Below are 18,450 nucleotides of genomic sequence, written 5' to 3' on the forward strand. Positions count from 1 at the left end.
AGCCTGTCTATTTATTCAACAGTATTGTTGAATAAAAATGTTTCTTAAGTATCATTTTCTCTCGACATATGTGGGGGATTGGTTCCAGAACCACCCTCCCCCCGCCACTGCATATTCCAAAATTCATGCATACTCAAGTCCCACAGTTGCTTCTAGGACATCAGCCATTCCGGTACTTGGGTTTTGTAGCCTGCAAATACTATATATTTTATCTGTGGTTGGTTCAAAAAAAATTCACATATAAGTGGACCCCACTCAGTTCAAACTCATGTTGTTCAAGGGTTAGCTGTATCTATTTTGTAGCAGAAGCTAGGGCAACTTAGAAAGAGAATGACCTTTTCTGTGAAACTTAATTTTGTTTCAAACAATAACATTCTGATAAGAGCTGAGTTTTACTCTTTTGTTAGCACTGTCAGTTTTCTCAACTATAGAATGGGAATGATAAAATAACCATCTTGGCTGGGCATGGTGGCTCACTCCTCTAACCCCAGCACTTTGGGAGGCTCAGGTGGGCGGATCACCTGAGGTCGGGAGTTTGAAACCAGCCTGACCAACATGAAGAAACCCCGTCGCTACTAAAAAAATAAAATAAGCCAGGCATGGTGGCACATGCCTGTAATCCCAGCTTCTCAACAGGAGAATCACGAACCTGGGAGGTGGAGGTTGTGGTGAGCCGAGATCGCGCCATTGCACTCCAGCCTGGGCAACGAGAGCAAAACTCCCATCTGAAAAATAAACAAATGAAACAAAACAAAAAATAAAATAACCATCTCATGAAGTTCTTGTGAGGAGTAAATAAGATAGTACATTTAAAATACTTATCCCAGCACCTGGCATATAACAAACACTTCGTATATTTTAGATTTACTATGAGACTTCGTCCAAAGTTAACCTCTTAGGTATTTGTTTTCCTCTGTTCCTCCCCTCTTGTTTTTCTCTAAATTGTCATCAAAGATAAATTTCTAAAACAAAAATGTGATTGTATAACTACCTCTTTGATACCATCTTTTCAGCTTTAAAAACCTTTAGTGGTTTCCTGTTGTCTGAGAGGAATGCCTCAAATACATGGATGGTATTCAGCAGCTTCCCATGTGGCCCTAGCCTTCCTTCCCAAACCATCTTCTGCCTTGACCACCCACTGGGTTGCAGCCCAAATAGGCCACATAGTTTTATTTTGCTCCCTTGGCTTGTTGTCTTCCTCTGTCTAGAATTCCTGCTGTAGGCCTCACCTCCTCGTCACCCCACAACCTGAAGAAACAGTTGTCTGTGGGAAACTCAAAGATTCCTCTTCTTTCTAGGCAGAATTTTTGGTTCCTGTTTATGCATCTCTTTTTAGCATTTATTATGATATCAAAGGTAATTCTATATGTCTTGCTCTCTTACTAGCTCATGAGTTCCCTCACAGCAGAGGCCATAGTTTATTCATCATTGTGATAACACTGATGAGTGTCACTAGAACTCAGTAGGCACTCAGTAAAAATTGTTGAAGTAATGTATTAATATTTGGTTTAATTTTATTTTGATTTCAGTATGTTTTTATTCTAGGTCCTTGGCCTTGTCCAAAACATGAGTGTTTTCCAGTGTCCAAAATGTAAACACAAAACTCATATTTTTGGTGCTGATGGTGCAAGGAAACTAGCACAGACCCTTGGTCTTGAAGTTCTAGGTAAGACTGTGGGATGTTCTTTTGCAGAAGAAGTGGCAGAAGGGAAAGTGGGGATGAGGCTTAAGGATTAAGAGTGTCTCAGATGCCGGGCGCAGAGGCTCACACCTGTAATCCGAGCACTTTGGGAGGCCGAGGCAGGCGGATCACGAGGTCGGGAGATGGAGACCATCCTGGCTAACGCAGTGAAACCCCGTCTCTACTAAAAATGCAAAAAATTAGCCAGGCATGGTGGCAGGCACCTGTAGTCCCAGCTAGTCGGGAGGCTGAGGCAGGAGAATGGTGTGAACCTGGGAGGCGGAGCTTGCAGTGAGCCGAGATCGTGCTACTGCACTCCAGCCTGGGCGACAGAGTGAGACTCTTGTCTCAAAAAAAAAAAAAAAAAGAGAGAGTGTCTCAGAAAATGATGATTTGCTTTTGGCTTTGTGTTTTAAATTAATATAGCATAGTTCTATATGTGTTACCCTTTCTTTGGCTTTTTTGAATAAGTTTGTTCTGGCAAGTATGATAATAATTTCTATTTTAAATAAAAATTGTTTATAATTTAAATTTGAGAAGAGAGTTTTGTGGTCTAAGTACTGTAGTTTGAAGCCATATTTTAAATGATGGTCACCAATGTGTTTGCTAAGTTGGTTGCACATCTCTCAGTATAAACAGGTATACATTAAAATATCTGTTCTGTATGTTGTAAAAACCTCTGGAAGTGTTCGTTCTTAGTACATATATAAAAATGCCTTCCTGATTAATTCTGTATTTGTTCGTCTTTCTGCTTTAGAATGACAGTATTTAGTGTTTTCTGTAATATTTAATGTGTTTGATATGTCTATAAAATATGGCACCTGAAATTTACATTGTACGTAACGTTCATGGCACTGAACTGAAGAGTTCATTAGTGCTATGAGGAGAACTAAAATCATGTGTTAAATAAGCAAAACACAGGTTTTTGATAAAAGATGATGTTCCAAAAATCCACAGGCAACTTAACAGACTTTTTAGAAAACATGTTTTGATATTCTAATTGTAAATGAGTTTCTGTTCTTGCCAAAGGCAGATGTTAGATGCTGAATAAGGAAGGCATAGAGTGAATTATTAGACTTAGGTAGTTAAAAATTAAGATCCCTAGAGATCAAGGAATTTCAAAACATTCTCTGTTATAATTAAATTTCTAAAAGTTGATGTTAAATATGTTATTGTTATGCATTTGCACTATAGCAGCCACTACAATACCAGGTGAATACTGATGATATATTTTGATACATTGCTATAATTATAGCCACTAATTATATTCTGCAACTGTTTTTCATTTAACCCAGAAAGTTCAATTTTCCAAATCTGCATAATAACAGATTGACATTCACTTATATAATAAAGTAAATGTGTAATTATAATGGCATTATTGAATTATACTGACAACATTATAATTTCCTAACTTACAAATGAGCTGAACAGTTTCCTAAGTCAGTTATTTAGAATTTGAAACATTTCATTGAGAAACAATGGTATGTATGAAAGTTACATTTTAACCAACAGCTCACAAATGTACAATTACCCTAAAAATGTATCAGAAACACTGATTACTAGTCACAAAAATTGGATGGTGCCCTAGACTGCTATGTCGGACAGTGTTAGGGAAAAATCATTTAGAGTTCCTCGTTAGGGCACATCCCCTCCTTTTAATGTATTCATGGGTCCCATGGTGTCTCCCATGAAATGGAGCAGTGCTTCAATTATGAAGAGGCTGGAGTTGGGAATGAGGAACTGAAATCAGGGAGAAAGCTTTCACAGCTATGGCCTCTTGGCCAGTTGAACCTCCTGGGAACCCTTATTTGTCCTTTACTGACTCCCTGGCAGACTCTTAATTCAGTGGGTTGTGTTTTAAATGATTATTTGGCACGATAGCTCTTCAGAACCTTATCTATATTTACCTACAGGGATAGTTTATGCATAGTAGTTAAGGTCTCAGACCATCTCACAGAAAACCCTTTAACCTATTATATGTCTGAAATGTTCCCTCATTTCTTTCAGACTTGGCACCTCAAAGATACTTCTCAGGCTCAGACTGCTCCTCACTCACTTTTACTTTTTAAAAATCCCTGTCTAGATACAACCATTAGCCCGTTACCATTCTTACTACGCCACCTGTTTTTAACAAGACTTTTCCCCTTCTTGGTCTAATCTTCTGTGTCTGTAGGTAGGATTGTGAGTATCTGGAGAGCAGAAATGATGTCAATAGATGGCTATATAAAGGAGAAGGTTTTACTCTTTTACCTTCCATTTATGCAGTAGAAAAGAAATCATTCATGATTCTTTACTAGAATGACAGTTCATAAATTGAGAGGAAAAATTTTCATTTCTAAGCATTTTCTATAACATTTTTTTCTGCCTGCTCCTGTGACAGTTTCCTGCAGTCTGAAGTTGATCTAGAGAATAGGAATCAAATTTAATGAAAAGCTAATCCTTAAATGGCTACTAAAATATCATGTATTTGTCATTTGGCCATTGGATATTGAGGAAAGACTTATAGTTTAAGATCACAACATTTGACAAGAGGAGCATGAAATAACATTTCCTTTTCCATGTACTTCATAGTATATATTGTAATATTTTTATAACATACTTCTTTTGCATTATTTAAATTGCCTGACATGGTGCTAAATGACTTATTTGAATAAAACACCACATACACGTATGTTTTAATAACCTTTGCGTGGATTTGGAGTGGTTCTGAGAACGCTAAGTACCAAGGCAAGTCAACTTTTCCACTTAAGACTCCACTCACTGCACTTTAAATCTCAGTCTTGATAGACTTCGTTTGTGATGGTGTGCTGGAAAGAGTATATTGGATGAGGGGTCAGAATTCAGGTCAGCTCTTAAATTCCCCTGCCTGATAGTAATATGTCCTCAAGAAAACACACCTCTCCCACCTCCGTCTGTATTTTGAAGGTTCTTGTCATATACTTGCTGAGATCTCACCAAGCTCACAGGTTATATATGGTGCTACATAGGCTAGTAGATAATAAGAGAAAAATAATTCTGTCTGATAAAGAGACAGATAGTTGAGATAACAGGTCTGGCCTACTTTTGACCAGTTCTTTGAGCTCACTCCATTTGCCAACATCAGGAAGGTTATTTTGTTGTATTTTTTTTGGACTACTTTGTCTCCCCATATTTTGCTCTTCAGTTTCCTCTTATTATGTGACATGATGTGTCTATAACAGATATTGATGGGAAAAATCATTTGCAAATGTCTTCCAAGCCATTGCTTGCTTGGAGACTTCCAGCAAAGAATAAATCAGAGGCCTCATCCCTTGATGGGGTGCCACAGAGCTTTTCTATATAAACAAATACAATCACTGTACTACTCTAAAGTAGAGTATTTTGTTTGTAATTCCCATTTGAAATTTCTTTTTCAGAGATTTAGCAATTAGAAGATAGTCAATTTGAATCAATGTAGTTCAGATTTTGTTTCTTTCCATAGTTCAAATAGTGAGATTCAACATGCCTATATAAACTTTTCTGGTTCTAATGGATGTCTGCTGGGCTCTTTTAGGAGACATTCCCTTACACCTTAATATAAGGGAAGCTTCAGATACAGGCCAGCCAATTGTGTTTTCACAGCCTGAAAGTGATGAGGTAAGTTCCATTTTTGGATATATTTTTATTTCTTTTTATATACTTTTTGAAATATAGAAAGAAAGTTGGGAAGATTAAGCCTATATATTCATAGTCCATATATATTTAAACAAGGATTATTTAACTTGTCCAAAGCATCTTTAAGATACTATTATGTACAGTAAGCTTCCAATGCTGGCTCCAAATTACCAGCTGAACAAGTTTACCTACAGAGAATCATCACCCAACCAGTTTTCTCATGAAAAGCATGAACATTACAGTTTGTAAAATTCTTATATTGCTGGCTAGCAATATCTAACTGCCCAAGTTTATTATATTTCAGTATTAGAAGTTCAACTGATTGGAGAAGGAAGCCTAATGCAAGAAAGTATTGAATTGGATATAAGGTAATTGTGTAAACAATTAGAGGTGGAATTTTTTTTCTTTCCTTTTTTTCCAGACAGGGTTTTGCTCTGTCACCCAGGCTGGAGTACAGTTGTGCAATCCCAGCTCACTGCAGCCTTGACTTCCCATGCTCAAGCAATCTTCCCATCTCAGCCGCCCCCTCCTGAGTAGCTAGGACCACAGGTGCACAGCACCATGCCCTGCTAATTTTTTAAAATTTTTTGGTTTTTTTGTGGAGACAGGGTCTCACTGTGTTGCCCAGGTTGGTCTCGAACTCCTGGACTCAAGTTATTCTCCCATCTTGGCCTCCCGAAGTCCTGAGATTATAGGCATGAGCCACCATGCCCAGCCTAGAGATGAAATTTTCATTGCATTTATTTTAATAAATATAACTGGGAAGGTGAGGTGAAAAGACTAGTAGTGTTTCATTAGCCAACATCATTGGAGATATAGTTGATAGATTTTCAAAATTACTGCTACATAAAATCTTTAAGCATATAATATTTTAATCTTTTTAAAAATAGAAATAAAATGAATCATACATATTTTTTCTTTCCTAAATAACACTTGCTATTTAACTTGGAAACTGATTCATCATCTGGTACATCGGTTTGGATGTTGTTCCTTTGTTGAACAGCCCCAATCAATCTTCTAATAGTTTTTCTTTTGTTTTTCTTTTCCTTAACTAATGGGTATAGCTTTATAGTACTGGTATTTTTTCTAAACATAACTACTGCTCTTTATATTCTAGTTTGCTTCCTTTAATCTTCTGTGAATTGGAAAATAAAAGAACCAAGTTTGGTTAAGAGCTGTAAAGTAAGAGTAAATGAACGGGAATCTTGGATAAGTAAAGTATATTCATTTTGAGTGATCTGTTTCCTGCGTTTAGAGGTCCTTTCCTTTTCTTAAGGGTCAGCAGCTATGGTATAGTGATTGTTCTGCTGGCGATATGATCTCTGAGTAAATACAGTATAACAGTTACCATTGTTTTTCTCTTCTCTGCCTTTTAGGTATTAACTGTTAAATTTCCTATTCAGTCTTTCTTAGCAATTTTTTAGATAAGCAAAAAAACCATAATCCTTTATCATCTTTGTAATTAAAGTCTGCCAATCCCAACTACCATAGCTGTACTTTATGCAGTATTTGAAAAAGTTCTATGAAAATTGAGGGTTTTTTGTTTTAATTACACACTTTTAAATGCCTCCTGAGAACAGACTATTTAAAGACATTTCACAGTGATTCCTAGTGAATAAGAATAATTACATGCCAGTGTATTTCAATTAAGAGTTTAGATTTTTATTATTTTTTTCACCTGTTCATTATTTTTTCTTTTAAATCCTCCAGTAGTAAGAAACATTTCATTGAAGTTAGAGGAATGTAATATAACGGAGAACATATAGCAACCATCCAAAGATAATACGATTTAATACTCTAAATAGCTTTGTTAGATTCTCAAAGGAAATCTCTGCATGGAAGGAAAAGCACTAAATCTGAGTCATCATGGGTACCAAGTTTGCCACTTTCTATGTGTGACCTAAAGCAAGTTTTCTAACCTCTTTGAAGGTCCTCATAATGAGGAAGATGGGAAAGAATAAACGAAATAATAATGTGTACCTTGAAAAATGCCAAGTAGAATACAACTGAATCTTCTGAAACTGCCTGTATAAGATGTCATGACACTAAATGTCTCTCCTCTTCCCTTTGTTGAAGAGCTGAGTCCACTTAGTGTCCTTGACATGGTATCAAGTAAATATCACTCTTTGATGTTATTTAAAAATCAAGGTAGACCCGGCGCAGTGGCTCATGCCTTAATCCCAGCACTTTGGGAGGCTGAGGCGGGCAGATCACGAGGTCAGGAGTTTGAGACCAGCCTGGCCAACATGGTGAAACACCGTCTCTACTAAAAATACAAAAATTAACTGGACGTGGTGGCATGCACCTCTAATCCCAGCTACTTGGAAGGCTAAGGCAGGAAAATCACTTGAACCTGGGAGGCGGAGGTTGCAGTGAGCCGAGGTCATGCCATTGCACTCCAGCCTGGGCAAAAAGAGCAAAACTCCATCAAAAAAAAAAAAAAAAAAAAAAAAAAATCAGGGTAGCAGAATTTGAATCATGAGAGAATTCCCAGCTTCAACATCAAAGACATTAACTCCTAGACACTAAGAAGCTGTGACTGAGGCCTAGGATCAGAATCCTCTGGTTAGTCTTATGATGAATCTTGCCTCCTAAAAGCCTCCTTCCCTTTCCCTCGTGAACCCAAATGGAAATGTGCTCTTAGAAACTAGTCACATTTTATGCTTTCTAATATACCTTATCATTTTATCCCATTTTTCTTGTTCTTACTGTTTTCTTGTATTTTATTTGAAGATTTTAAAATTTCATTAAAATAATGTTTTTCTCACTCGAAAAAAAAAAAAAAAAAAAAAGAAACTAGTCACAACGCTCTCACCAGATTCTGTTGTATTCATAGAACCTTAACAACTATTCTGCCTGCATGTCTTCATTTAAAGAATGAAGGAAGTGTTTGTTTGCCAACATGGTAAAACTTCTGCAGAAGTTAATGGGGCAAAACCTATAATCTTGTTAGTTATTCACTTTAGACTGATACTTTTTTTTTTTTTTTTTGAGACAGGATCTTGTTCTATCACCCAGGTTGGAGTGCAGTGGTGCAATCTTGGCTCACTGTAGCCTCTCCTTTTAGGCTCAAGCAATCCTCCCACTTCATCCTCCTAAGTAGCTGGGAACTACAGGTGCACACCACCATGTCCAGCTAATTCTTTGCGTTTTTGGTAGAGATGGGGTTTCACCATGTTGCCCAGGCTGGTGTCAAACTCCTGAGCTCAGGAGATTCACCTGCCTTGGCCTCCCAAAGTGCTGGGATTACAGACATGAGCCACCACACCCGGCCTAGACTGATACTTTTTATTGTTTACTTTTAGGGGTTGACCCATAGGCACAATTATAAATCGCTAAATGTTTAATCGTTAGCTTTTCATCTTCCTTCTTACTCCACCTTCTCCATTTTCTATTACTCCCTCCTCACAACACCAGGTGTTAGGGCTCTTATTCTCTGCCCACAAAATCCTTTAGAATTACACATTGAGGATTTAACTCTCCCAGTAACATTTAACTTTCAGAAGAGGCAAACACTAAAAATGTAGTGATTAATTTAAAGATATGAATTGTGGTGAATTTAAGACATCATTGGAAATGTTGGAAGAGCTCATAGTACCAATTAAAAAGTAGTAATAGTCTGCTGCTTGCCCAATGGGCAAAACCTTCTGCACCGGTACACCATTTAGGAACGGCAAGTAAGACTCCAAATGTAAGTAGTGTAAAGTAGCCAGAGAAAACAATAGAGGAGGGGTGAGAAGGTGATATTTAGAATTCAGAACCCCTAAATTCAATAGCATCCCCGCATGCTGGTATGATTAATATTGTTGATGCAATTAAAACTGCCTTCTGCTCTTTATTAAGACCAGAATACAAGGAATGGACCTGTGATTAACTGACAGCATTGTGGTTTTATCCTTTTTATCAAGTAAGAATATTAGCTACAAAAGATGTGCTATAACATATTCCTGGTAAAGACTTTCAAATATTAGTGGGAACTTTATTTTCTTATAATTTCTAAATTATCACCTCACAATCTTAATATGAAATGACTGTGTATGATAAGTTAGGACTTCAAATATTTAAAAACAAAGACAAAGGAAAAAACCTTTGTGCACTTTGGTTACCATTCATTCCCTGTTGCTAGTTAATGGCATAGCAGACAATAGGGTCCAACTGTATTATCTGTGCCTCTAGATGACCTAACAAAAAGATCTTGAATAGGAGAAAAGGGTTAGTCTGTGTAGAGTTGATGAAAGAAGAGAGTATTAATAGTTTGAGTTACCTCAGTTGTATCCTTTGTATATGATATGTGTGTGTGTGATTTTTTTTGCTAGTTATGGATTAAACAAAAGAAAGGGATTTAATTATTCCTCAGGTGGGAACAGTGCCCAAAGGACATGTTCATATGAGCTCTTCAATGAGATTGTAAATTTCTTGAGAGTATAATGATAATAATAGCAGCTACAAATGTTTATTATATGCTTCCTCTGTGCCAACAGTTCACATGCCATATTCTCACTTAATACTCCCAAAATGCTTTGAGCTAGATATAATTATTATAAGCAGTTTACAGATATGGAAACTGAGCCTAGAAGGGTTAAGTAACTTGCCCAAAACCTCACAGCTTATAAGTAATAAAGCCAAGATTCTAAACCATGGCTGTCTGACTTCAAGGCCCCAACTCTTCACCAGTGAACTGTTCTGCCTCTCTTTTATATCATTACATACCACAGATTTCCCAACATGATGCCTTGTATGCAATACGAACCAAAATGTATTACTTGAAATAATACTGCACTGGCTGAAAAATTTAGCCTCAACAGTTTTTGAGAAATTCAAACTGTTAAACTAAGCACTTTTAGTGGTTTCTCAGCAACTGACAATCTATTACATAGAATGTGATATATTAGAAATCTAAGTTTGGAGATAGTCCATTAAAAAGGAAAGGTTAAATGTAGCCAATTTGATTATTCTGGAATCATTCAGTATTTTTTGTGTTCTGATAGGTTTATGTCTCTAATTTAATGTAGATAAACACTAAAAGATTACAGAATGATGGCCTTGTATCATCTTGCTTTAGTTAACTTTAAATTTTCATCACAAAATATTAGGCATAAGTACCTAGAAAAGCTACTAGGAGATAAAAGGTATTTATAAAGATGTATGAGTGAAAATCAGCACATTTGATTTGAGAGAAACCTTTCTTTATAAGTAGATGTTATTTACATTTATAATCAAAAACTTGTTTCTATTAACTATAGCAGATAAGAAACCATTTTTAGACTATGTTTTATGATTATAATTACTTGCATTTGAGTTTACTGTTTAACATGTGGTATAGTGGAAAAAGCTGGACTTTAGAGTCAGTTGGACCCAGGTTTGAAGGTTTTCCAGCCTGACTTCATGACCTTGAGCAAACAACAACTGGTTTCATCATCCAAGTTGAGCTGATGGTGCTTGTTTTACATGTCTAAGTGAGATTATTTACATGAAGTATTTGGTATAGTAGGTACTCAACAAAAACATTTAAAGCCTTATTCATGTTTTTAGATTTTTTTTTTAAAGGACTCTCTTAAATGACTTTTAATACTTTTCTGGTAAAATAAATCATGATTTAGCTATTAGGGCTCAAGTGTAGTCTTTAAAAATGAAGACATGTGAAAGACTCTTAAAGCACTTCATTGAGTCAGGGCAAATAGACCACAAACATCTCTTTTTACTGTGCAGAGTCTGGGAACTGGTCAGCTTGGGTTCAAAGCCCAGCTCATCTCCTACTAGCTATTATGTTTTCGACAAAATTGTTTACCTTTCTGGATGTTTCCTTATCTGTACAGTCGGGATAATGATAGAATTTACCCCCAGAATAACTGTGAAGATAAATAACACTTGGCAAATATTAAGTACTAGTAAGTCTTAGCTACTGTCTTTAGTAGTTGTATATAAATATATAACTGTGAGTATATTATTTTATTAGTTTGTTTTCACACTGCTGATAAAGACTGGGCAGTTTACAAAAGAAAGAGGTTTATTGGACTTACAGTTCCATGTGACAAGGGAGGTCTCGCAATCATAGAGGAAGGTAAATGGCAAGGAGGAACAAGTCATGTCTTACATGGATAGCGGCAGGCAAAAAGAGAGCTCGTGCAGGTAGACTCCTATTTTTAAGCTATCAGATCTCATGAGATTCACTATTATGAGAACAGCAGGGGAAAGACCCACCTCATGATTCAATCACCTCCCACTGGGTTCTTCCCATGACATATGGGAAACAATTCAAGATGAGATTTGGGTGGGGACATAGCCAAACCATATCATTCCACCCCAGCCCCTCCCAAATCACATGTCCTCACAGTTCAAAGTCTTATCTGAGGCAAGGCAAGTCCCTTCCGCCTATGAGCCTGTAAAATCAAAAGCAAGTTAGTTACTTCCTAGATACAGTGGGGTACAGGCATTGGATAAATACAGCTGTTCTAAATGGGAGAAATTGGCCAAAACAAAGGGGCTACAGGCCCCATGCAAGTCTGAAATCTGGTGGGGCAGTCAAATCTTAAAGCTCCAAAATTATCTCCTTTGACTCCATGTCTTACCTCTAGGTCACGCTGATGCAAGAGGTAGGTTCCCATACTCTTGGGCAGCTTTACCCCTGTAGCTTTGCAGGGTATAGCCTCCTTCCTGGCTGCCTTCATGGGCTGGCATTGAGTTTCTGCAGCTTTTTCAGGCACAGGGTGCAAGTTGTCAGTGGATCTACCATTGTGGGGTCTGGAGGATGGTGACTGTCTTCTCACAACTCCACTAGGTGGTGCCTCAATAGGGACTCTGTGTGGGGGCTCTGACCCCACATTTCTCTTCTGCACTACCCCAGCAGAGGTTCTTCATAAGGACCTCACCCCTACAGCAAACTTCTTCCTGGGCATCGAGGTATTTCCATGCATCTGAAATCTAGATGGAGGTTCCCAAACCTCAATTCTTGATTTCTGTGCACCCACAGGCCCGACACCATGTGGAAGCTGCCAAGGCTTGAGGCTTCCACCCTCTGAAGCCACCGCCTGAGCTCTTTGTTGGCCCCTTTCCGCCATGGCTGGAGCATTTGAGAAGCAGGACCCCAAGTCCCTAGTCTGCACACAACACAGGGACCCTGGACCCAGCCCACAAAAATTAAATTTTCCTCCTAGGCCTCCAGATCTGTGATGGGAGAGGCTGCCATGAAGACCTGTGACATGCCCTGGAGACATTTTCCCCATTGTCTTGGGGATTAACATTTGGCTCCTTGTTACTTATGCAAATTTCTGCAGCAGGCTTGAATTTCTCCTCAGGAAATGGGATTTTCTATTCCTATCACAGTGTCAGGCTACAAATTTTCTGAATCTTTATGCTCTGCTTCCGTTATAAAACTGAATGCCTTTAACAGCACCCAAGTCACCTCTTGAATGCTTTGCTGCTTAGAAATTTCTTCTGCCAGATACCCTAAATCATCTCTCAAATTCAAAGTTCCACAAATCTCTAGGGCAGGGACAAAACGCCACCAGTCTCTTTGATAAACATAACAAGAGTCACCTTTGCTGCAGTTCCCAACAACTTCCTCATCTCCATCTGAGATCATCTCAGCCTGGACCTTATTGTTCATATCACTAACAGCATTTTTGTCAAAGCCACTCAAGTCTCTAGGAAGTTCCAAACTTTCCCATATTTTCCTGTCTTCTTCTGAGCCCTGCAAACTGTTCCAACCGCTGCCTGTTACCCAGTTCCAAAGTCACTTCCACATTTTCAGGTATCTTTTCAGCAATGCCACACTCTACTGGTACCAATTTACTGTGAATAGCTTGTTTTCACACTGCTGATTAAAGACATACCAGAGACTGGGCAGTTTACAAAAGAAAGAGATTTATTGGACTTACAATTCCATGTGGCTAGGGAGGCCTCATAATCATGGAGGAAGGTGAAAGGCAAGGAGGAACAAGTCACGTCTTACATGGATGATGGCAGGCAAAAAGCTTGTGGAGAGAGACTCCTGTTTTTAAAGCTATCAGATCTCGTGAGACTTGTTATCACAAGGCCAGCATGGGAAAGACCTACCCCCATGATTCAATCACCTCCCACCAGGTTCCTTCCACAACACATGGGAATTGTGGGAGTTACAATTCAAGGTGAGATTTGGGTGGGGACACAGCCAAACCATGTCAGTTATCAATGTAGAAATTAAGGGGTTTAGAAAATTTTACTATTGTGTTCTACAGTTACTTTTTATGAATAAGGTATAAGATATAAATAATTTTGCATTACATTTATTTAATAGAACTCTTAAAATGCAAGTATCATTACCATGCAGGCATTAGGTTAGCTTGTGGCCCACTCCGTGGCTTAAGAGCTGCTCTTAGTGTCCCATGACACTGGGATCCCAGACATAAAGAGTGTAACAATGGAACCAGGATTTTTGGCATGATATCCAAAATTTACCAGGTGAAAGAGCCTATAGGTGCTTGGTGCTGAGGTTGCACACCATTCTCGGGGAGATGAAGAAAACGCTTTCCTAAGATAAACTGCAGCATGGTAATAAATAGTCCTCCTTAAAATGACTAACAGCTCTTATGCTAAAGAAGTTTTGGCAGTCTCTAACTCAAGATATCAATTTTTCAGAGCAAAAAGGTGTAATTTCTCTACAACTAGACTGGGTTGCTAGTTTGCTGACACTAGAATTAGAATTTTAAAAACAGTAATTTCTGGTACTGAATATTATTTCAGAGAGTCACCTTCCAAATAATTACCCTCCAAATAATCTAAAAGTTTTTCTTCCTTATGCCATCTGCAATGTATACAGCATTATCTTCTCAGTACTGAATTTCCTCATCTCAGCCTTTTTACTATCAAATACAGTGGGCCTCTATGACAAACAGTTGATTAGTCATCTCAACTGTTGAAGAGTTGATGAGTCACACTCTATCAGTGTCTGCTGAAGAGAAATACAGAACAAATAAGTTTGTTCTTTTCCAGGCCAAAGCTTACTTGAGGATTGCTGTGGAAGTGGTAAGAAGATTGCCATCACCTTCAGAATGATTCCCCAAGTGTCCTGGAAATTTGCCTGCTACTGACATTAAGAGGACCTTTGGAAATCAGCAATGTGGTGATGGAACCTACAGAAATAATAAAAATCATAACTGTTTTATTTCTAAGGAAATAATGACTTCAGATCTGATTTGCTAAGCTAAGATTCACAAAACTTTGATGTATCAATGTTAACTACTATATTTAGGAATTTTTTGAAAGCTGGTGTATACCACCTGCAAAGAACTGCATTTTATTTTATTGAATTACCCCTTTGGGAATCATGAGTTTATGATGTTACAAGTCCATTTTGGGAGAGAACTGTACACTTTTTACAGGACCACAGAGTTAGTAGTTTAAATGATATACTAAATTTGTGTATGAGCATAAGTATTACACCTCCCAACCAGGCAATTTGGACTGTCTTTGAATCCTGTCTTTAGTACTATCTTGGATATGTTCTTAATATGAACCTCTGCTTCTTCATCTGGATCACACTGTACCCCACACTTAATGAATCTCAGTCTCTAGGAGTGGAGCCTGAACATATGTATTTTTAATAAGACCATTATGATGTTGATGATGATACTGATAATGATAGCAGTAATAGTAATAGCTAACATTTAACAAGTTAATTATAATTATTCCTCCATTTGTGTGAGTGGGTACTATTATCTCCATTTTACAGATAAGTAATTTGAGATATAATTTGAAGACACTCAACCTTGAGTGTCTGTATCTAGCAAGTGATGGAGCTTGGATTTGAACTTGAGTAATTCAACATTAGGTTCATCCTTTTGTACACCAATGTGCTTTTGTTAAATAAAAATGGGGGGGTGGGCAGCTGGGCACAGTGGCTCACGCCTGTAATCCCAGCACTTTGGGAGGTTTAGGCGGGTGGATCATGAAGTCAGGAGTTTGAGACCAGCCTGACTGACATGGTGAAACCCTATCTCTACTAAAAATAAAGATTAGCTGGGTGTGGTGGCGTACACCTGTAATCCCAGCTACTCTGGAGACTGAGGCAGGAGAATCACTTCAACCTGGGAGACAGAGGTTGCAGTGAGCAGAGATTGTGCCACTGCGATCCAGCCTGGTCGATGAAGTGAGACTCCATCTCAAAAAAATAAATAAATAAATGAATAAAATTTTTAAAAAGTGGGGGGAGATGCAATACTTAGCATTTCCTCAAACTTTTTTTGGCCATGAAATCCACTCCCTGCCTTTTTAAGAGCATTTCATAGAGTTCACATTTCAAATAATACATTTTAAAAAAACATTTATCTTGTCTAATTGAAGCTCAAAGAGATAGAGTCAATGACTTTTCAAAGTCGGGTAGCAGACAGTTTTAAAGCTGAAAGTACTGATAAGAGTGAGCCATTAGATAATTGGCATTTATAAAGAAGTGGTCTGTCACTTTTGGCAAATGCCTTGACATCGTTGCTCTATAGCTATCAACCAGAAAATTAAGCGTAGAGTTTCACAGTATTATAAGCATGTTTTCACAAAAAAACATGTAGATTGATGTTTATTGCAACTTTATGTGTAATAACCAAAAACAACCCAGATTTTCTTCATTGGATGAATGGTTAAACAAGCTGTGGTACATTCATAACATGAATACTACTCAGCAATAAAAAAGAACAAACTATGGGTACATGCAGCAACTTATAATTCCAGAGAATTATGCTGAATGAAAAAAGTCAATTTTAAAAGGTTTCGTACCAAAAGATTCAATTTATATAACATTACTGAAGTGACATAATATTATAGAAATGGAGAACAGATTAGTGGTGGCTATGTTAAGGAGGGGGTGAGGATGGGAGAGGATTGGGTGTGGCTGTGAGAAACATGAGGGATCCTTGTAATGATGGAAATGTTCTGTATCACAACTATCAGTGTCAATATCCCAGTTGTGATATTGTGCTATAGTCTTGCAAGATGTTACCACTGGGGGAAATTGGGTGAAGGGCACATGGAATCTCTGTATTATATCTTTCAACTGCATGTAAATCTACAATTATCTCAAAATAAAAATAAAAGTTAAAAAACACAGACTGCTATATCTGAACTGAAATTTACTGGACCAAATTATACTAATTAATATCATGAATAAAATTATCTGTGGACACACTGTCATCATATCACTCTGAGAGGGAAGTAATGACTTAAAATTTCAGATATTTATTTGTGTGTTTATTGTTTATTGAAGAAGAGGAAAATACAGATGATCATTGAGCACTTCTGAATACAAAAATACTTAAACCAAACTTAACTTTATCCAGAAAAAGAATGACTTAAAGTTATATGTCATCATTTAATATGTATCATGGGGAAATGAGAAAGATAGTCCTTACCCATACATACATGACCGAGAGAAGATCCACATATGAAATTCCCTGCCCTCTTCTCCTCCTTCATTTGACTGTTGTCTGCAGATGCTTCAAGGAAGTCTATTGAAACAAATGGTGGTTGGAGTATATATGGAGGTTTAGACAGGGAGGAAGGAACAGTAGCTATAAAAGAACAACTAAGCTTATTCTAAAATTTTGTTGCCAACTCCAAAGGTAGAGTGAAGTACAGATAGTTTGCCTGTTTGTTAAGGAGTGATACTTATTTTCCATTCTTCACATCTCAATAGAGTGTAATTAAAAGACTTGACATTTTGAAAAGATGAACAAAATTGACAAACCTTTAGCCAGGCTCATTAAGAGAGAAAGATTACATAAATCAACAAATCAGGAATGAAAAGGAGACATCATTACAGACATGAAAAGGACAGTAAGAATGATTACAAACATGCCCATAAAATTGAAGACTTAGATGAAATAGACAAATGCTTTGAAAGAAACTACCAAAGTTCACTTAAGGAATAGATAACCTGAGTAGTATAAACTACTTTTAAAAATATAATTTGTGAAGATGACCAAATAGGAACAGCTCCAGTCTCCAACTCCCAGCGCGAGCGACACAGAAGACCGGTGATTTCTGCATTTTCAACTGAGGTACTGGGTTCATCTCACTAGGGAGTGCCAGACAATCGGTGCTGGTCAGCTGCTGCAGCCCAACCAGCTAGAGCTGAAGCAGGGTGAGGCATCGCCTCACCTGGGAAGTGCAAGGGGAAAGGGAATCCCTTTTCCTAGCTAGGGGAACTGAGACACACAACACCTGGAAAATTGGGTAACTCCCACCCCAATACTGCGCTTTAAGCAAACAGGCACACCAGGAGATTATATGCCACACCTGGCCGGGAGGGTCCCACGCCCACGGAGCCTCCCTCATCGCTAGCACAGCAGTCTGCTATCTCGTGGCAAGGCAGCAGCGAATCTGGGGGAGGGGCGCCCGCCATTGCTGAGGCTTAAGTAGGTAAACAAAGCCGCTGGGAAGCTCGAACTGGGTGGAGCTCACAGCAGCTCAAGGAAACCTGCCTGTCTCTGTAGACTCCACCTCTGGGGACAGGGCACAGTAAACAACAAAAGCAGCAGAAACCTCTGCAGACGCAAACGACTCTGTCTGACAGCTTTGAAGAGTGCAGTGGATCTCCCAACACGGAGGTTGAGATCTGAGAAGGGACAGACTGCCTGCTCAAGTGGGTCCCTGACCACTGAGTAGCCTGAGTGGGAGACATCCCCCACTAGGGGCAGTCTGACACCCCACACCTCACAGGGTGGAGTACACCCCTGAGAGGAAGCCTCCAAAGCAAGAATCAGACAGGTACAATTGCTGTTCAGCAATATTCTATCTTCTGCAGCCTCTGCTGCTGACACCCAGGCAAACAGGGTCTGGAGTGGACCTCAAGCAATCTCCAACAGACCTACAGCTGAAGGTCCTGACTGTTAGAAGGAAAACTATCAAATAGGAAGGACACCTACACCAAAACCCCATCAGTACGTCACCATCATCATCAAAGACCAGCGGCAGATAAAACGACAAAGATGGGGAAAAAGCAGGGCAGAAAAGCTGGAAATCCAAAAAATAAGAGCGCATCTCCCCCAGCAAAGGAGCGCAGCTCATCGCCAGCAACGGATCAAAGCTTGACGGAGAATGACTTTGACGAGATGAGAGAAGAAGGCTTCAGTCCATCAAACTTCTCAGAGCTAAAGGAGGAATTACGT

General features: G+C 38.4%; 1 protein-coding gene across 14 annotated transcripts in view; it reads left to right on the forward strand.

Moving 5' to 3' along the window:
• NUBPL (NUBP iron-sulfur cluster assembly factor, mitochondrial) overlaps window positions 1-16,390 on the forward strand; it is a 259,201-nt gene extending 242,811 nt beyond the window's left edge. For 10 of the 14 annotated variants that reach the window (XM_073997212.1, XM_005561036.5, XM_073997213.1 and 7 more), the window contains 3 exons: window positions 1,546-1,666; window positions 5,214-5,296; window positions 14,285-16,390. In XM_073997212.1, the coding sequence (XP_073853313.1) occupies window positions 1,546-1,666; window positions 5,214-5,296; window positions 14,285-14,347 (267 nt within the window). In that variant the 3' untranslated portion in view covers window positions 14,348-16,390. Of the gene's footprint in view, window positions 1-1,545; window positions 1,667-5,213; window positions 5,297-5,618; window positions 5,678-14,284 lie in introns of those variants that run through there. The other 4 variants (XM_073997214.1, XM_005561035.5, XR_012415699.1 and 1 more) reach the window with 2 other exon arrangements.
• The last annotated feature ends 2,060 nt before the right edge of the window (window positions 16,391-18,450 follow it).

Source organism: Macaca fascicularis, chromosome 7 (genome assembly GCF_037993035.2).
Source record: "Macaca fascicularis isolate 582-1 chromosome 7, T2T-MFA8v1.1".
In the NCBI taxonomy this organism is placed as follows: Eukaryota; Metazoa; Chordata; class Mammalia; order Primates; family Cercopithecidae; genus Macaca; species Macaca fascicularis.